The sequence below is a fragment of the Microtus pennsylvanicus genome, chromosome 3, assembly GCF_037038515.1.
Source record: "Microtus pennsylvanicus isolate mMicPen1 chromosome 3, mMicPen1.hap1, whole genome shotgun sequence".
NCBI classification, from domain to species: domain Eukaryota; kingdom Metazoa; phylum Chordata; class Mammalia; order Rodentia; family Cricetidae; genus Microtus; species Microtus pennsylvanicus.
The window spans coordinates 84,512,043-84,533,177 of record NC_134581.1 but is presented as its reverse complement, the minus strand read 5'-3'; the positions used below and the strand labels follow the sequence as shown (position 1 = coordinate 84,533,177).

At 40.1% G+C, this 21,135-nt stretch overlaps 1 protein-coding gene across 1 annotated transcript; it reads left to right on the top strand.

Annotated features, from left to right (window-relative positions):
- The first annotated feature begins 9,708 nt into the window (after window positions 1-9,708).
- On the top strand, window positions 9,709-11,292 carry LOC142847215 (prostate and testis expressed protein 14-like). Its single transcript, XM_075967943.1, has 3 exons — window positions 9,709-9,769; window positions 10,598-10,711; window positions 11,168-11,292. The coding sequence occupies exons 1-3, from the start codon at window positions 9,709-9,711 to the stop codon at window positions 11,290-11,292; spliced, it is 300 nt and encodes a 99-aa protein (XP_075824058.1).
- The last annotated feature ends 9,843 nt before the right edge of the window (window positions 11,293-21,135 follow it).

Genomic DNA, 21,135 nt, shown 5'->3' with positions numbered 1-21,135 from the left:
GCCAGAGGCAAGCAAGCGCCTCATCTAAGAGACGCTTCCTGACTCAGCTTTAGCTGCAAAGCCTGCAGCTCATTAATAGGTCCTGCCACGAAACACTTAAATGGTGTTGACGAAAAGCTAAATGCATGCTTTTCGGTTTTCAGCCGTAGCAGGAAAAAAGCTGCGCGTTTAAAAATGCCGGCTTTCTGGGCCATCCTGCCAGGACAAACTCTGACTGTTTGAGGCAGGAGGGCCAGCTACCGAGAGAGGACTTGAGTGTTGTCTGTTGTAGCTTGCTGGCTGGCAGGGACCTTGAAATGCCAGTTGTGGCTATAAACATGGCTACAGCCAGTACCTCAGCCATGAGGCTGGAAAGCTAAGGATCCAGCCGTCAAAGCCACGGCTTTAGTCCTACTGAGATTGCTTGGTAAATTAAAGACTCATGTGGTCAGAAAAAGAGAGATATACAGTAAAGAGAGATTCAAAGACAGAGAAAATTTCTGAATGGTTTACTGTGTGTTAAAAATATATGCAGACTAAAAGTTAAAATTCTTAAAGTAAACCTCTGTGACTTCAAGGTGTGGTGGCACACGCCTTTAATTCCAGTGCTTAGAAGGCAGAGACAAACAGATCTCTGTGAGTTCAAGGTGTAGTAGTGTACGCCTTTAATCCCAATGCCTGGGAGGCAGAGACAGGCGGATCTCTGAGAGTTCAAAGACAGCCTGGTCTACAGATATACGCTCAAAAAGCAAAAAGTTAACTTAGGAATGTCACAGCTTAGATTCTTAAGCGCCTAGTGATTTAAAGGCGCAAATCAAAAGTGCTCCTGGATAGTAAAAAATTGCAGATTCACAATAGGACAGATTCAGACCACTGAATGAGTCACACTGTTGGATGAATGTACGTAGGCTTGGGAGAGAGAAGAAAAAGAATATAGAGAATAAAGTTAATGGTTAAAAAAAAAGTAAAAGTAAAGTCTTTAAAGAGACAGAATAAAGTAAAGTGATAGAGTAAAACTAAGCCGCGTAAAAATGAAAAATTCACAAAGAGTCTGGATTATGTACATTGTGTTTTCTTTAAAATTTTTGACTGTGAAGGAGCTAAGTACAGAGAGACATTTCATTATATGGGCTGCCAAGTGTAACCAGAACGGATATCATGAGCGTATGATTTCAGAATTTGGGTCTAAGGATATGATGCTTTGGAGAGAGTCTTCTTTTGTTTTCACAGAGGATGAGACTCTATGGATTTCTTCTATTCCGATTTGGTATGATGGACCACGTCCTCCTGAAGGGTTGCTGTGAACATCTTCAGAAAATTGCTTTGCTCAACTGCCAACTGAGATGAAACTAGCACACAGGTTATACCATGAAAGACCTAATTAACGACGCCCCCATTCAGCAGGAAGCAGTTTAGAGAGAAAAAACTGCGCCCATGTTCCCAAATATAGTTTATAAATGTTCTTTTACATTTAAAGGGGGATATGATATAGATATGAATAATTTGCATTAGTATAGATTTCGCTTTATTGATAGAGATTTACGGTCAATTTTGTTATATGTATAAATGTTTCTGATGTAACTTTACTTGATAACTGTTTTGTTATATGTAATTTTGCTATGTTAAGGTTAAAGCCTTCCTTTTTTTGTTTAAACAGAAAAAGGGGAAGTGATGTGGGAGTGTCATATATCAATCTGTTGATTTCATTGGCTAAGCAATAAAGAAACTGCTAGGCCCATTGGATAGGCCCACCCTTAGGTGGGTGGAGTAAACAGAACAGAATGCCGGGAGGAAGAGGAAGTGAGCTCAGACTCCACAGCTCTGCTCTCCGGAGCAGACGCAAGAGAGACGCCATGCTACCTGCTCCAGGGAAGACGCACGCTATGAAGCTCCAACCCAGGATGGACTTAGGCTAGAATCTTCCCGGTAAGCGCACCTAGGGGCGCTACACAGATGATTAGAAATGGGCTAAATTAATATGTGAGAATTAGCCAGTAAGGGCTAGAGCTAAGGGCCAAAGCAGTGTTTAAATGAATACAGTGTCTGTGTAATTATTTCGGGGCATAAGCTAGCCGAGCCGAGCCGGGCGGCTGGGGTGTTTGGGGACGCAACCCCGCCGCCGCTCATATTACTACACCGAATCTAAGAACAAAACATAAAAATCATCCACCATGACTAAGTAGGCTTCATCTCAGAGATGCAGGGATAGTTCAACATATGAAACTCTATCAATGTAATCTACCATATAAACAAACTGAAAAAAAAACACATAATCTCAATAGATGGATGCCTACATAATTAATTTCACTAGTTCAATGTGTTTAGCTTATTTTCAATTTAAAACTGATGTTAATTGATTTATTTTTGTGTATGTATTTATGTGTGGATGTGCACATAATGAGGCCTCTTGAGGAGTTCAGAGGTCATCATACAAGAGTCAATGCTTTCCTCCTACCATATTTATGCTGAGGTGTGAATTTAGGTGGTCATGATAGGCAGTCAGAGCCATTGCTTGCTCAGGCATGCTGTAGATTGTCAAATTTTAAAATCAAATAATTAGGGATTCTGAGAGGTTACTCAGTAAAGAGGATTATTGGCAAGCATGATAACTTGAATTCAGTCCCTAGGATCCATGTAGTGGGAGGAGAGAACCAACTTTCAGAGGTTGCCCGGTGACTTCCACATACCATATAAGGCTTGCAAATACATGTGCATGCAGACACACACTCCATAAATAATTGTAACAAAATAAAAATAATCCAAACTTGATTTAAACACAACAAAATTTATTGTTTTTCAGGTATACCATATTCTACAATTTAGTCCCAAGACTCCAGACATGCAATATTACTGCCCGCATTCTGATTGTGTCTCCTCAGTCAAACCTCTATGGAAACACTCTCCCCAACACACCACACACCTAGAAGTGTATTTCCCAGACAATTCTAAACCCAGCCAAGTTGACACTGAAGATGAACCATCACAAAAACATATTCAAATTTTATTCTCTTTCATGGATGGCAATAATTGTGAGACTTTCTGGATGCTGGCAGCTGACCCCTCCCAGTCACTTGTGCCACCACAAGATTGGTGCCCATCAAGTGGTCTCTAGTTCTGTGATTTCCCCTACTGTAAGTAGATGTAGTTCCGAGCACATCTGAGGTAGGCCAGGCCCATCAGTGTTGTTTCATAGCCCAGGAGGATTAACTGGTTTTCAACCTAGGGTGGATTTATAGCACACACTCCATCAATGGTTAATGAGTTCCTGCAGTTCTTCCTGTATAGTGTTCCCAGTTGTCTTAGGAAAATACTAGTGCATGACCAGTGATACATGGGAGATTAGATCAGCTTCCCAGTAAACCGCAGACTCCTGCAAAGCTGATCAGGGTGCATTCTTACTGCAGTATTGAAGCTGCTCCTTGTCCATGCCAGCACTTGGCACTGTCGGTCATTGGTGTTTTTGTTCTCTTGTTTCAGCCATTCTATTACACGAAAAATGGTTGAGTTTGCATGTCACTATGGAAGGGACACTCAGTGCCTTTCACTTGTCCACTCACTGCCAGAATCTCTGCCTTAGTCGAGTTTCTGTTCTGATTGTTTAAGTCAGATTTGTTAACTAGAGAAAAATCCTTCACATATTCTGTTCAAGCTCTTAGATTCTTCCTATACCCTCCTGGATATTTAACAATGTTTTCATTTTAATTTTAATAATATCGATTTTAGTTTCTTCAGTTTTAAAACACTCTAATAAAATATTCTTAGCTAATGGAAGTGTTTATTTCATCTCATAATTGTAACACACCATCAATTTCTCTTCTGAGTCCTATGGAGTGAATGTGTATCCTATACCAAAATTATATGTTAAAATTGAATTCCTGATGGTCTATGGATGTGATTAGGTCATAAGTGTGGAACCCTCAAAATGAGATTCACTCCCTCATCAAAGACATAGACACAGACACTTCATGTATTCTCCTCCATTGTGAGGTCATGGAGAAGGGGTTGTTTATGAACCGGGAAATGCCCTCACTAGAACCTGAATCTACAGGGACCCTCATCTTGCATTTATTACCCTTCAAGAGAAATAAATATGTACTGTTCACAGGCTGCCTATTGTGTAGGTTTTCTATTCGGGACTAGCATCCTAAAAGGACTAAGCACATGATTTTTGTATTTAATTTGAGAGTTATTTTCTGAATTCAGAGTTCATAAAGAGCACAACTATTGGGGCTGGAGAGATGGCTCAGTGGTTAGAATACTGGTTGCTCTCCAGAGGAACAGGGCTTGATTCTAATCACCCACATGGCTACTCACAGTCACTTGTAACTCCAGATTCAGTGGATCTGATGCCCTCCTCTGGCCTCCAAGGGCACCAAACATACATGTGGTACACAGACATACATGCAGAAAAACCCCATACATATAGCATACTACACAAACTTTTAAAACTATAGATATTCATTTCATTAAATATTTGACTCCAAATTAAATATTTCAGTTTGACACATTTGAATTAATTTTTATCTATCATCTAAAGGGTGGGCTAATGGTGTTTTTAAAAAAAATTGCCAATATACTGGGAGGTCCTTTTTAAGTCATTTGGGGAGGAAAGTCACCTAGGTATTACCTAGCTGACAATTGTACATGCCAAAATACCAAACCTGTTAGCAAAATGTTCCTATTAGTGAAGTAGTGTCACTAAATGCATTTCTGATTAAATTGAAGGTTGTTCCTCAGAAGAGAACCTATGCCTGTTTCTCTAACTTGGTCTAAACCTTGTATCTTAGGAGGTCATAGGCCTAAGGGTATTGTTTTATTAAGTGAATATTTGATAAAAACTCTCTCCCTTCCCCATCCTTCCCTCCCAGTTACTTTCCCATTCTCCCCTCCCATCTTCCAATCCCCTCCTCCTCTGTCTCCATCCAGAAAACTCCTGGTCTCCTATGAGTATCAATGAAACATGACATATCAAGTTGCATTAATACTAAGCCCCTTCCCATGTATTAAGGCTAGCCAAGCGGTAACCAAAAGAGTCAGAGACAGAGAGAGAGAGAGAGAGAGAGAGAGAGAGAGAGAGAGAGAGCTCCTGTTCCCACTCTTAGGAGTGCCATAAGAGGGCCAATCTGTACAACTGTAACATATATGCATAGTGCCTATGTGAGTCTCATGAAGGGTTCTGGTTTTCAGTTCAGTCTCTACGTGCCCCTGTCACCTAGGTTGGTTGATTGTGTGAGCCTTCCTCTGGTGTCCTTGACCCCTCTGGTTCCTACACTCCTTTTTCCTCCTCCTCTACGCAAGAATTCCCTAACTCTACCTAATGTTTGACTGTGGGTCTCTGCATCTGCCTCCATCAGTTCCTGAATGACATTTGGGGCAAGCACCAATCTGATCACAGGAGATTGCCAGTTCAGGGTACTTATCCACTGTTGCTAGGAGTCTAAGCTTGGGTCCCCCCACAGACTTCTTGGAAGGGGGATTTGTTCCCTGAACCAGGTTTCTGCCCAAACCTGAAATGACCTATAGCAGTCCCCTCAGCACTCTCCTCCATGCTCCTCTTCCCCCTGGCAAATGGCTCATGTTCCCATTTCCACTTTCCTTAGTCTTCTCATGAAATCTCTTCCAAATCCCCTCTCTGGGAGATGTGTGTGATCCTCATGAACTCTACTTGTTACTTAGTCTCTCTGGGTCTGTGGGTTGTAGCATAATTACCCTTTATTTTGCAACTAATATCCATTTATGAGTGAGTGCATACCATGTTTGTTGTTATTGGTCTGTGTTACCTCACTCAGGATTATTTTTTCTAGTTCTATCCATTTGTCTTCAAATCTCCTGGTGTCCTTGTTTTAAGAGCTCTGCAATATCCATTGTGAAAATGTACCACATTTTCTTTATCCATTTCTCAGTAGAAGGACATCTAGTTTGTTTTCAGGTTTCAACTATTACAAATAAAGCTACTATGAACATAGATGAACAATTGTTCTTGTATGATTGAGCATCTTTTGGGTATATGCACAAGAGTGGTATATCTGTGTCTTGTGGCCGGTTGATTCCCAGTTTTCTGAAGAACCATCATACTGATGTCTAAAGTGACTGTACAAGTTTGCTCTCCTACCTTCATTGGAGGAGTGTTCCCCTTGCTTTACATCATCTCCTACATGAGTTGACAATTGTCTTTTTGATCTTATCCATTCTGACAGGTGTGAGATGAAATCTCAGAGTCAGTTTGATTTGCATTTTCCTAATGGCTAAGGATGTTTAACATCTCCTTAAGCATTTCTTGGACATTTGAGATTCTTCTGTTGAGATTTCTCTCTATTTTTAAATGGATTGTTTGGTTTGTTGATCAAATTTCTTAAGTTCTTCATATATTTTGAAAATCTGCCATATGTCAGATGCCATGTTGATGAAAATATTTTCCCATTGTCTAGGTTGCTGTTTTGTCCTATTCATGGTATCCTTTGTCTTACAAAGTTTTTCAGTTTCATGAAGTCTCATTTATTCAATGATGATCGTAGTACCTGTGCTATTAGTGTTCTGTCTAGAAAGTTTTTTCCTGTGTTAGTGCATTCAAGATTATTTCATGATTTCTCCTCTATTTATTGAGATCTTTGATTCCTTGGACTTGAGATTTGAGCAGCATGATATAGATTGACTTACATTCTTTGACATGCTGACATTCAGTTAAGCTGGTACCATTCAGAGGGTGCTCGTTTGTTTCCTGGCCACCCACAGTGAAATAATCACACAGAAACTGTATTAGTACTGTTTGGCCCATAGCTTAAGCATATTTCAAGATAGCTCTTACATCTTAAATCAGTGTGGGAGGTGCTTTCTGTCTGTGTGTTGCTTTTCTTGGTTAATGAATAAAGAAACTGCCTTGGCCTGTTGATAGGGCAGAACTTAGATAGGCGGGGAAGATGGAACTGAATGCTGGGAAGAAAAAGGCAAAGTCAGGAAGATGCCATTTTCTGCCACTGGAGATAGATGTGCTAAAATTTTGCTGGTAGGCCAGGACCTCATGGTGAGATACAGATTAATAAAAATGGGTTAAATTAAGATGTAAGAGTAAGCCAATATAATAAGCACGAGCTAATGGGCTAAGCATTGTTTTAACAAATACAGTTTCTGTGTGATTATTTTGGGTCAAAGCTAGCTGGGGAGCTGGGAACAAACAAGCAGGCCTTACTCCTACAAATTGGCACCCATGTGAGCAAATAAATCCATGGGAACAAACAACCATCCTCCATGTAACTTTAAATTAACTCATTACTATTGTTGTATATTTTACAATGAGGCTTGTGGTTTACTGGTAAGGTTCCCAGGCATCTGGGAGATAACAAAACTCATGCTAATTTGAGAAAGCTTCCAAGGAATAGAGTCACTCAGAAGGTTTATATTAGTTGGGGTTCTCTAATGAAACAGAACTTATAGAATGAGGAATTATTAGAGTAGCTAACAGGATGAGGTAGTTCAACAGAGTCTTTCTGTCTACAAACAGAAGGTCTAAGAATCCTGTAATTGTTCAGTCCATGGTGCTGGATGTCCCAGCTGGTCTTCAGTTTACTCTGGATTCCCAAAAAAGTAGACTCTAGTGCCGTGAAGGAATGGACTCACCAGTAAGAGTGAGGATGGTCAGGCAAAGAACAATGGCTAACTTCTTTTACTTCCTTTATATAGGTTGCTCCAGAAGGTTTGGCCTAGATTAAATGTGGATATTCTCACCTCAAAAGATCAGGATTAAAATCAGGCCTTTCCACTTCAAATTACTTAATTAAGAAAAATACCTCATAAGTGTATCCAACTCAACTTGGTATTTAGTTAATTCCAGATGTGGTCAAGTCGACAATCAAGAATAGCTATTAAAAGGTCTACATCAAATTTTGATTTTGGTCCTTGAATAGTTTGATATTGACTAACTATGGGGAGATTTTCCACTACTTCTCCTGAAGTAGTGGCCTTGAAATACCAAGTGTCATTCAGGAGGACACGTGTTCACCAAGTGTCTGCAGAAAGGATGTCTAGGTTTGAAGGACTGTTGTGTCATGGAGTTGACACACCGTCTTCACTGTCTTTACAATGGGTGTATGAACAACTGTGGCAGCTCCAACTTGGGAATGAGGAAAAAACAGATAACTCAAAGTGATTTGGTTCCTCTTCTTTTTCCAGATCATTGGTGCATTGGTTCAAAAGGGTGGAGGGAACAGAATTGGGGAACAGGGTTCTGGTGTCTGTGGGTCTCACTGAAACAGCCCTCCAGGAGATCACTTCAGTGAATCAGCTCCAGCTTTATTCCAGAGTATAGGAAGCACACAGGATTGGGGAGCCTGGGGACAAACCCTAATTTTCATTAAGTGGTATGCTCCTATCTCAGGCTTCCTATGTGTCAGTGGGGCCCTATATCAAAGCTCCTAGCATAAGTCTTAATAACCATGTGTGCAGCTGGGGTGGCTTCTAACGGGAAATGGTGCCTCAGGTCACCCTAGAGATAAGTCAGGAATCTGGGCTTAAAGACAGCTTTAAGATAAAGTCAGTCCTCCAGGGGCCCACAGATGTTCTCCAGATAAGGGCAGGTAAAGAGCAGGAAGTCTCACTGGGAGTGTGGAGGGAGTCCCAATGGCTTTGAGATTGTAAAAAATCTGCCAGATTATGATAGACTGTGACCTCTGATCAGCAAGGCCTTCCAACAAAGTTACCCATTCTTATGGTGCTAAGTAGGCACAGTTTTATTTTGTCCATGAACCTGGTTGGGAGGTTTTTGGGAATCACACATGGTCTCTGTGTACTTTTGATTTCATCAGTGGTGCTTTAAGTTTCCTGAATCCATCAGCAGGACAGGGAAACAAGACCAGAATGAAAGGCCTGTTTTCCTATCCTGCTTTCCTTCCATGACCCTATAGTTTTTCTTGTCTTCCTATCTGACACCCAGGAAGATTACTGCAGTCTGCATGAAAGATGCACCCCAATCGGCAATTTGAGTTGCAGCGATTTATTGAGCAATTAAATGTATACCTAGATATATATCCCATTCACAAATTCAGGGAATTTAAAATCTGAATGAAGTTTAGTTCATGATTTTAGAGTTTTTCATTACATTAGAAAGGATGCACAGAACCAGAGCTATTCGCTTCATGGCGTGTAGGCCACATAGCTGAGCATCGTAGGAAGGGACCAGGAAAGGATACACCCTCCAAGCCCATGGTCCTTGCTTTCCCCAATTCAACCTGTAACGTTAGTAATTTGTCCAATATTTGAATGTATACATGGTTTAAATAGTTTAATTAGGTCAGAGACTTCATATCCTAACCATGTCTAGAATTGTGACCAACACACCCAGAACAGTATTTGAGAAATCTCTTATGAAGTTAACAGTTTCCTTCTATGTGGGGAATCATAGCCTAGTGTGTGTAGCTCCCTCTGGACTCCTCAACCACCCAGTTCAAAATTCCTTTGATACCACAACTATTAATCCCATTTGAAAGTTAGTGAAATAAATATGCAGACAAGAATCCAGAAGTAGTTGAATCATAGCCCACGGGTGTGGAAGTGAGCAGGTATAGTGAAGCACGTAGGATCTGTGCTTTCCCCAGGCTATCTGCTCAGGCCACTGTTTTGGGATCCCATTGGCTTCTCTTCTAGCCTGAGCTCATATATAAGCATGCACTGTTGAGGCTGAGCCTTGAGTGCCCTGTCCTGCTCTCTGCTGCTCTCTTAACCTGGGATCCCACTGCCATGGGAAAGCACTTCCTGCTGCTCCTGCTGGGCTTCTCCCTAGTGTTGGGCTTCCTGCAAGGTGAGATCCTGGCATATGGAAGGGGTCATTGCTGGAGGACAGACATCCATGGAAGATATTGGGTTGGGGAGGTCAGGAATAAGATGTAAGACCTGACTATTTTTATGCATGGACCCCACACAGCCATCACCTGCATTTCCTCTCCTCTCCATCCTTCCCTCCCTCTGTTGTACACAGTATGGGCTTCTCCTATTCCCCCTCTCTTTGTTGTGCCGCTGCTTCTGCTGTCCTTTCTCCTGGTCTTTCAGTTTACCTCCTTGTTCTTTTTTTTTTTGATACAGGGTTTCTTTGAAGCTTTTGAGTTTGTCCTGGAACTAGCCCTTGTAGAATAGGCTGTCCTCATACTCACAGAGATCTGCCTGTCTCTGCCTCCCCAGTGCTGGTATTAAAGGCATGCACCACCACCAGCTAGCTTCACCTCCTTGTTCTTAACAAGCAAACATTCTCAGTTCCTCCAGCTTACCTCTGTATATAAATTTATATTGAAAATGATGGAAGTAAGGACCTTGACAGGATAAAGATAACAAAATGATGGGAAGACTTATCTGGTCATGGGTGGTAGACTCAAGCTCCCTACATCAGAGCTTTGAACTTCTTCCTCAAAGCCCAGTCCTTTCACAGTGTGTGAACTGGAGAAACTTGGCTCATCTCAAATCCTTCCCAGGGTCCAAGGTCATGGGCTACCCTTTAGAGGTCAGCTCTGTGTACATCCATCTCTTTCATTGTCATTGTTTTTTCTTCATTGATGATATCCACAGGCTCAGCTCTTGTCCAGTGCTTGGCAGGGTGTTCTGAATGAACCTCTTATATTTGATTTTGCCTTTTCAGCTCTGACATGCTTGCGGTGTGACTTACTAAATGCTGATGGAGAGTGTGAGAAAGGAGAAAGCACGTGTGAGGCTAAAGATGGCCAGGAATGTGGCATACTGGTAGTGTCTAAAGGTATGTCAAGATTGGGAGATCTACGGTGACCACGTTTGCTGCTCAGGCATGAATCAGCCCTCTTTACACTCCTGGGCACTGTAAGCAGAGATTGTGGAAGGCTGTGTTTCTGGGTAAATTTAGGAAAAGGAGCCTTTCCTTTGGGCACTGGTTGCCTACCATTTTATGCCAGATGAAGAATGTTTTTTTTTGGGGGGGGCGGTTGGTGGACTCTGCATGGTTTTTATAGCTTTCTAGAAAACATATTCAGGGATGTGGGGATTTGAACTGATAAATTCCAGTCATTAATTTGGGAATGGGAGGCATGTCAGCAATCCAGATTACAGATTGATAGATAATAAGTATAATCACCTCTGTGGCTGGCATACTTAATCCAGGAAGCCTGATTCTCCATATTTTCTGAGACTCTGATTTTACAAATATTTAGGCCTAACCATTGTTATTTTTCTTTTACAGGTTATGATATCCTGTTTGGGCAGCAGGATTGCTCCTCTAATTGCTTAAATAAGACTTTCACACATTATAACATAACACTGGATTTTTCCTGTTGCCATAACCAATCTTTGTGTAATGAGTTTTAGAGGCTGGGCATTTTCTTGCCCAGTTCTGCTGCAGGTGAGTCCTTATTCCTTCTCTGAACTCCCAAGGCTCATTATCCTGAACCATCTATTCCCTATACTGCCCAAGCCCTGACACCTGCCTGGATCAGCATCAGCTGTTAATGGGTCAATAGTTCAGTTGGGAATAGAGCAATGCTCTTTGCTCCCCATCTCCCAACTACTTCTGCCTTTCAGATTCTTGTTTCCTTCCTTTTCTTCATCCATCCTCCCATCACTAACTGATATTTGCCAAACTTTCCCCTATTCATGTCACCTTTATTTTTATTAACAGTGGTTTAATATTAGTGAATGTCACGAGCTCACATCCCTTTGTGAACCTTCAGGTTAGCGATGCCTCTTCTGCCAAGACTCTAGCAGATATTATTTCCAGTATCTCACTTCATTCTTATTCACTGAATGGAAGACATATGTGATGTGTTTTCTCACTGCTGTGACCTGAGCAAAACAATATAATGGAGAGATGATCAAGTTTAGCTTATGATTTTGGAGTCTTTCATCATGTTGGGGAGGATGTAGTGGACCAGAGCTATTCACATCATAGCATGTAGGCCACAAAGCTGATCACAGTAGGAAGGGCCCAGGACACAATACACACTCCAAGCCCATGGTCCTTGCTTTCTCCCATTCAGCCTGTAACTCTATTATAACATACCCAAAATTTGAGTGTATTTATGCCTTCAATAGATTAATTGTATCAGAGACTTCATATCCTAACCATGTCTAGAAATGTGACCGACACACCCAGAGCAGTGTTTTAGGAATCTCTTCGATATCCTCCATACAGCCAGGTTCACAGTTAAGATTTGCCATCACATGGCCTGTGGTCACGTCAACACCTCAGCATCCCAGTCTATTTTGTGTATGCATGGAAAGATGGCCCAGTTTAGCTTTATTCCTGGTACATTACATAAATTTGAAGTTGGTGTTGTTTGCATTTTATTTTTCTATTTTTTCTAGCATATTGCATACTAACCTTAGAAAACACAGACAGTGCTGTCCAAGGAAACATGGCTAGTAATTCCAACCCATCCTGAATAGACACAACTTGTTTACTTTTTCAGGCAAATAATCCAAAGTTTAAAAAGCATTAATAAATTATGTGTATTTATATGTGTTTACATAAGAATATTTATAAATTTAAAAATACTAAGCATCATTATAATCTTGATTTTAGTGCTGTCTACTGAATCCTGGCTCTGGAGCGTGAGAACAGCATTCTACTTCTGACCTTGTCATGAAACCGACATCTTGGTCTTCCCATCATATACCTTACATGTCCTTTGTATTCTAAATGTATCTTACTGTATTATGTTGGATACTCTGTCATTCTTGTGTACCTTTAAAAGTTTAATTTGTTAATTTTGAATAGTTGTCTAGATTACTTTCAATTAAAGATACTTACATATATTTGTTTGTGTGTGTTTCCATGTACATGCCATGACATATATGTGCAGGTCCAAGGTAAACCTGAGGGTCAGTACTCTCTTTCCACCATGTTGGTTATGAAGGCTGAACTCAGTGGTCAGACTTAGTGGTCAATGCACTCACACTCTGTGTCATGTTATCTCTCCTCAAGTTTAAAACCATATGATCAGGGGACCACTGGATAAAGTTATTTGCCACTAAGCCTGATGACCTGAGTTCATTTCCTGGGACCCACATCATAGAATGAGAAAATGGGCTTATACAAGTTCTTCTCTGACCTTCACATGCTGACCATTGACACACACACACACACACACACACACACAGAGCAAAATAGACAGACACACAATAAATGCAGTGAAAAACTAATACAATTAGAGCATGATTTACTTATTTATTTATTTATCCCTTTCCACATTCCCTCCTCTACCCTACTCTTCCATTCTCCTCCCCATTTAACCCTTTCTGCACCGTTGTTCTCTTTTAACCCTTGATACCACTGCATTCTAATTTTCTTCCCTTGAAGTTCCCTCTCCCATGGCCTTTATTAATTTCCTGATATTGTGAGTGCTCCAAATGGAGTACACATGTCTGAAGAATCAGAGCTAACACCAACAAATGAGAGAAATTAAATACCAAGGTAATAAAACTGCCAATCAACAAGAGGGTAACTGAAATGAATAGATAGTATGCAAAAAGAAGGAGGAGAATGAGGAGAAAGGAAAGGAAGGAACACAAATGGCCAATAAAATATTCAAAAGTGTTCAAGACTAGGAAGCAGGGATGGTTCTCCCTAGGAACATGAAATAGGATAAATTGAATAAGCTAAATGGAATGTGAGGACCAAAGAAAGACGAGGAAGGAAGTGTTGGTTAGGGAAGGAATTCTGGGAATGACAGCTAAAACTAAGGGTCATTTGAGGGGTCACATGGAAACCTAATGCTGCAGAAACTTTCTATACTCTCTCTCTCTCTCTCTCTCTCTCTATATATATATATATATATATATATATATATATATATATGTATATATATGTGTGTGTGTGTGTATACATATATATACACATATATGTGCATATATATACATATATATAGGCAAGCTAGATGAAATTGCCAAATACAAATAATGGGAGACAGAACACCAACTGTACACCTCTCATCATCAAATACATTTTCCTATATTGGGAATGGATTACACCTAATTGAGTTATTTGACAAAGGGGTTGTATGGTGTGCTGGTTTGAATGAAAATGGCTCTCATAGACTCATAGAGTTGCACTATTATGTGGTGTGGCCTTGTAGTAGGTGTGGCCTTTGGAGGTTTCAAATGCTCCAGCCAGGCCCAGTGCTCTCTTCCTGTTGCCTGTCCATACAAATGTAGAACTCTCAGCTCCCCCAGCACTATGTCTGCCTGTGCACTGTCATGCTTCCCACCATGGTAATAATGGACTAAACCTCTGAAAGTATAAGTCACCCTCAATTAAGTGTTTTTCTTATTAAGTGTTGCCACAGTCATGGGTCTCATCACAGCAATAGAAATTCTAACTAAGCAAATGGGAACCTCTAAACATCCCAGCCTATTGCCAAGTTTGGTGGGTCTCTATGAACTGATGATAAGGCCCCTATTAATGAAGACAACATCCACATGACTTGTTAACCATGGAGAAATCAAGCTAGTGCGTACCTAGAGCCTTCACCCCTATGGACTAGTATGCATGTTACTAGAAGGCACTTTGCATGCTAGCAAATGGGAAAGGTAAATGCTAACCCAACTACAAACCCTATAGTCTACAAGAGGAGACTGCCTGCAAGATGTGCTGCTGCAATAGTGGAGTAGCAATACACTACTGCAGCCTACAGTTCACAACCCTAGAGAACCTAGACAACAAAGAGGACCCAAAGGAAGACATACATGGATTTAATCTACATGGGAAGTAGAAAAAGACAACATCTCCTGAATAAACAGGGAACATGAGGACCTTGCGAGAGGGTTGAAGGAGAGGGGACAGAATTGGAGGGTAGCAAAGAAAACTCTATTGTTCAACAAAATCAACTAAAACAATTTAAAAAAAAGAGTATGCTACTGCTTGTGGGAGTAACCAAGCAATATCTGATTAGATTTAAGGCCCACTCCATTAGATGGAACCATACCCACTGCTGCTTGGGTGGCCAAAAACCTTGAGATTTGATAGGCCAGGGATCTGGGGAAAACCAAATACACCGCTCTGCTAAACCTTCCTAATGCTGCAACCCTATACCACAGTTCCTAATGTTGTGGTGACCCTCTACCATGAAATTATTTTCATTGTTACTTCATAGCTGTAATTTTTCTACTGCTATGAATCATAATGTAAATATCTAACATGCAAGTGCTGTGGAAGGGTCTTTTGACTCCCAGAGGGGTTATGATCTCACAGGTGCTAAAGGAACTTACAATAAACAACTTTAATGACATTCTGCTAAATTCATATACCTGTCCTTTTCTCAGCCATCATCAGAGGGGCTTCCTCCTGTAGTGGTTGAGAACAAATACAGCTCAGAAGATTCCACCTGACAATCTCAAGGATTCAGGTCAGACACAGAAGTGAGGAAAGGAACGGCAAGTAGGAGGCTGCAGACACCTGAGATAAACTTGAACTTGACTCCTGACCTGAGACATTCAGACAGCTCCTCTTAGTGCTCGCCACTGTGAATTTATTTCTTGTAACTGGGTGATTGAGGACAAAAAGGAAGACTTGACTAGGGGCACACATTGTGATCCCCCAAGTTTGACAGCATAATATCAGTCACATGGGACTGAATCTAATTTTTGGAGTGTATGCTACTCACAGTGAGCTCATGATGGAAATTTTCAGAAGGTGTTAGAGTCATTTTACTCCAGGGATAATATCCCTATTTTTCTACGTCAGCAACTTTAGTTGTTTTTTTACTCAATTAGTGATACAGGAAAGTGAGGTTGAACTTTGTTTTAGATAAAATCTAACCCCGGACAAATCTCTTTCAGATCTGTACAACTCAGTCTTTGATGTCCTGTTTACCTTTGGACTTTTTTTTTCAATTTGGGGTTCAGTTTTTTGAATAGTTGCCATTTGATGACTGACTTTTTCTTTCAGAGTTCTCCGCATGATATTAGGTATTATTGTAAACTAGAGAAACACAGTGACCATGGTGGTGAGGAAGGAGAAAACTGAATTTAATTGGGAACTGACCACAATGTTACTTGCGTGTATATGTTTACAGGGATGAGCATTTGGAGTAGCATAACTCATTGATGTACCCTTCTCTGGGGAACACTATTATTCCCATTTTCAGCATTCCTTAGCTGCCTATAGTTCTTTGTTAGAGCTGAGTTATCCTGGGCTTTCCCTGTCAACGTTGTCATGTCTATCATTGTCCTCATTCAACTATTACTTAGGCAGTCATGTTCGTGAAGCTTTGTGGGGAAAGCTTCTGACAATAATAGAAGACACAAACTCATAGAAACTCCCTCATCCACTGGCTTTTAGAATTTTTCAACCCTCTCTTCCTCAGTGATCCATGAGTTTTAGGTGTAGGGTTGTTTTATAGATGTATGACCTGGCTATAGAACTCTGCATTTTGATTGGTTATGGTTTTCTGTAATGGTCTCAGTCTGTTGCTAAGAGAAGCTCTATTACTGAAGGGTGAGGACTACACTTATCTGTGCATATTAGGACAAATATTTATAATGTAGTTAGGGGGGGCTTCGCAAAGCCAAGGTTTTAAGTTCTCCTTCAAGATCCATGACTTCACCTATGTCTGGTTAGTTGGGTAGGTTTCCAGACTGGGTATGATTCTCCTCTTGTTGAGTATATCTTAAGTCCAATAAGAAAGTTGTTGGTCTATGTATTGGTGGCATGTAACATGAGGGCCACCTTCCTTGTGGGGAGTTTCTGTCCTGCCCAGTCCCCCAGCCATTTAGTCCCAGAGAAAATCACACAGAGAGTCTGCATTAATTATAAACTGATTGGCCCATTAGCTCAGGCTTTTCACTAGCTCTTGTAGCTTATATTAACACATTATTCTTATCTATGTTAGGCACATGGCTTGGTACCTTTTTTAGTGGGGCAGGTCACATCCTGCTTCTTCGGTGGTCTGGGCAGGAGTGGCTGAGGGAGCTTCCTGCTTCCTAGAATACTCCTGTTCTCTTTGCTCCACTTCTACTTCCTGTTTGGTTTTCCCACCTATACTTCCTCCTGGTCAATCAGCATTTATTTAAAACATGGGTAACAGAATATAGACAATTATCCCATACCACTTCCCCCTCTTTAAAAAAAAAAACAAGGAAAATATCCATAGTCCACTTTTTGGGAATGTGGGCATAGTATTTCAGGCTACTTTCAGCTGGTTGGGGACACTGATAATCTTATGGTGACCTAAAGAAAATTTAGAGTTATGATCAAGTCCTGACTGGAGTATCCTGTGAGGTTTGATCATCTCAGGCATGTTCCATGTTCCTGCTCTGGAAGTGTTTGAGTTCAGAGTCACCATTTTCCATTTCTGAATCCTAGGATGAGCAGACATTTCCCACTTAGCATATGGAGAGGAGTTTCTGGAGGTGTTGTAATAGGAGCGGTGGGGCTGGGTCCCCAGCACCCTGGCCGCCTGGCTAGCTTATGCCCCGAAATAACAACACACAAACTGTATTCTTTTAAACACTGCTTGGCCCATTAACACTAGCCCTTACAGGCTAATTCTCATATCCTGATCTACCCATCTCTAATAATCTGTGTAGCATCAGTCTTACCGGGAAAGATTCTAGCCTATGTCCATCCTGGGTCTGAGCTTCATGCATCTGCCTCAGAGAGCAGAGCTATCGCATCTGCCCGGGACAGGGGAGCATGGGGTCTCTCTGAGCTCACTTCCTCTTCCTCCCAGCATTCTGTTCTGTTTGCTCCTCCCACCTATGTTTTAACCTATCAGGGCCAAGCAGTTTCTTTATTGCTTAACCAATGAAACCAACAGATTGATATATGACACTCCCACATCACATCCCCCTTTTCTATTTAAACAAAAAAAGGAAGGCTTTAACTTTAACATAGCAAAATTACATATAACAAAACAGTTATCAAGCAAGAATTGCAGTTACAATACTTATATCTATTTTATCTTTTATCATAACAATAGAAAACTATAACTATTCTTTAACTCCATCAAAGACCCCAGAAAGATACAAATATTACCTAAGCAAACAAGATATAAGCAACTTCCAAACTCTAGAAATGACAGAGACATCTTGCTGCCTGGACAGTCACCCAAAGTTTCTCTGTACCATTGGGGCATCCATCATCGGCCTACAGGCCCATGGTATCCAGCAGACATTTCCATGAAGCAGGAAAATTCAAAGGCAGTTCAGTCACTATCTGTGGTGTCCTTCAGAATGTCTCGCAGACTCTTCCATGAATCAGGAACCCCGAAAGATCATCTCACCTTAGGCAAGTTCAGTAGTCCTCTCTCTGCAGGTTCTCTGTTTCCAGTTTATGCAATAGTCCAGGCAAGAGCAGTTTCTTGCCCAAATGGCTATCAAACTCCATAAGGATCCTCTTCAATGCCCATCTTCGTCTTGAAGTATTGGTGCTGCCAGGAGCAGAGTGTCTCATTGTCATGAAAAGCCCTAAGTTATTAAAACATTTAAAATGCCATATTCTATAATCTTTGAAAGATATGAAGAATGCCTATCTAAAATATATCTATGTACATCAGGAAATCTTAACTAACATGACTACAAACTTGACTATTATGATTATCTATTAACAAACTATATACATTACATTTTTAAATGAACTACACAATCACAAAACCTTAATAAAGATCAGAAATACATATACATATAACAAAATTGACCTTAAATCTCTATCAATAAAGCAAAATCTATACTAATGCAAATTATTCATATTTATATCATACCCCCCTTTAAATGTAAAAGAACATTTATAAACTATATTTGGGAACATTGGCGCAGTTCTTTCTCTCCAAACTGCTTCCTGCTGAATGGGGACGTCATTAATTAGATCTTTCATGGTATAACCTGTGTGCTAGTTTCATCTCAGTTGGCAGTTGAACGAAGCAATTTTCTGAAGGTGTTCACAGCAACCTTTCAGGAGGGCGTGGTCCATCATACCATATTGGAATAGAAGAAATACACAGACTCTCACCTTCTGTGAAAACAAAATAAGAAACTCCTTTCCAAAGCATCATGTCCTTAGATCCAAATTTCAAAGTCAAGGCATTTTCAAAATATCTTTGTTGGATTAGCTCAGCAGCATTTATAAACGAATATCTTTTAGCAGCTGTTGCTCTTTTCTCAGCATTCAAACAATTGAAACAGAGCATAATAGCATACAGTATCAAGATTCTCTGTGTGTAATGGCATAAAAGAATGCAGACAGATTGTAAACATATATATATATATATATATATATATATATATATATATATATAGCTTTAATGGAGAAGTAGACTTACAGAACCACTGTTCCCGCGGAGACCAGGAAAGCAGAAGCAAGCGCTGCGAGCTTGCTCGCCAGATTTATAGGTAAACATTAACCCGAGGCAAACACGCCCCCCAAGGGGCGGGACTTATCCCTACATCTCCCCCTTTTGTCTAAATAAGACAGAACTAAACCAAATACAACTATATACAATAATAACAAATAATTAATATAACAAACAATATTGAGAACAAAAGTTTTGCTAAACATTCTATCTCAAGGAGTCTAAATAGTGTAGAGAGTAACTACAATTATATAATCTTCAACTCCATCAAAGATCTGAGAAGGGAATAAATATTACTTAACAAACAAGATATATCCAAAATATGCAACAATTGACAGAGACAATTGACTACCTGGGCAATCACCCAAAGTCTCGTTTGCAAGGTTGAGTCAACCAACTTTGGCTAAGGCCTAACATAACTGACATACCATTATTAAAGGCAAAGAACTTTTCAAAACTATCTTACCCTGTCTTGGCAGGATATGACAGTCCTGTTTTATCCATTGATGCATGCTCTGTAACTCTGTCAGTGGTTGAGGTATGGGCATTTCTTTGCTCAAAGGCCAGTTCTGCCAAAAAGAAAGACTCCAGGTGGAGTGTCTTTGGTGCTCAACATTCTCTCGGGAATAGAGCGGTGTTGCCAGGAGCAATTGTGTCTCACTATCACGAAACTCTGAGTTAGATTAAAGGCCATTTTCTACAGCTCTTTGAAGAGATTGAAGATTATCTATCTATACTGAATATAATCTCTATATATCTAGAGAACCTGATTAGTCTAATTATAAATGACAAACTTAGATGACTATTTATCTATATAATTCTCAATATCTATCTAACTTAAAGACTAAAACAATAAACAACTGTGTAACAAATGAGGATAATGACCTCCAAATATAAACACTGTACAAATATACATTGCAATATAGTAAATATATATAAATACACAAACATTATATAAGTATCTTAATCAGAGGTAGAAATGTACACTGCAATATGGTAAATATATACTATATATATATCAATACAATATATGTCAATACATAAAAAATGTTTTAAACAGAGATAGAAACATGCATGCATACAATAGTCAATATAATTTAACTTTGTATCAATATACAAGAATCGATATCAATATATTTGTCTAAAAACTCACAGTTATAAATCTATTATCCCATCATTCCCTCTTTTTTTTTCAAAATGATCCCTGAGCTTATAAAATTCCTCCCCCAACCTCCCAACCCCTAAATGATGTCTCTAAACAAAGGGGCAAACTTTACTGGGAGAGGGGACGTCGTCCTCTAGAATTACTTCCAGCTGTCATGGGAGCAATGTTCTTTCTAGGGGATCCTGTGAAAGTAAAATGATGGTTAAATTTCAGGATTAATGTCTTTTGAAATTGCAAATAGTCTCTGAGTATTTTGTGGAGGTCTGGCCAGAATGTTGTACAAGATGTGCACCATTTCAGCTAACCAAGTTGGGATCGTCTTGTGCAGCTGGTACCCAAAACAGGTCTTGTAGTGGCGCTATCAGTATCATGACGTCATATCAACCATCTTCTTCCTGGAAACTTCAAATGTCACTTCAGGAAAAACTCATTGTTCATTGTGAAAAACTTAAACATTAATCATATAGACATATATAGACATACATATCTATATTCAATGAAAGGCATGATAGATATATTCAATGAAAAGTATGATAGATATGAAGAAAAGCAAAGATGTTTTCTAAACTCATATTTCTTTCTGTCCCATATCATGGCTCTTGACATGAGACAGAAACTCCAGAAACTCTGGGTTTTTCTCTTACTAACAGGCTTCGAATTGGAGAGGGACTGAGCCAGAGTCCAACTTCAAAACCAGCTCTA

Excerpts from the sequence above, each read along its gene's own strand:
- LOC142847215 (XM_075967943.1), top strand. The coding sequence starts at position 9,709 with ATGGGAAAGCACTTCCTGCTGCTCCTGCTGGGCTTCTCCCTAGTGTTG. Across the intron at positions 9,770-10,597 it reads AGTGTTGGGCTTCCTGCAAG|CTCTGACATGCTTGCGGTGT; the intron begins GTGAGATCCTGG and ends TTGCCTTTTCAG. Across the intron at positions 10,712-11,167 it reads CATACTGGTAGTGTCTAAAG|GTTATGATATCCTGTTTGGG; the intron begins GTATGTCAAGAT and ends TTTCTTTTACAG.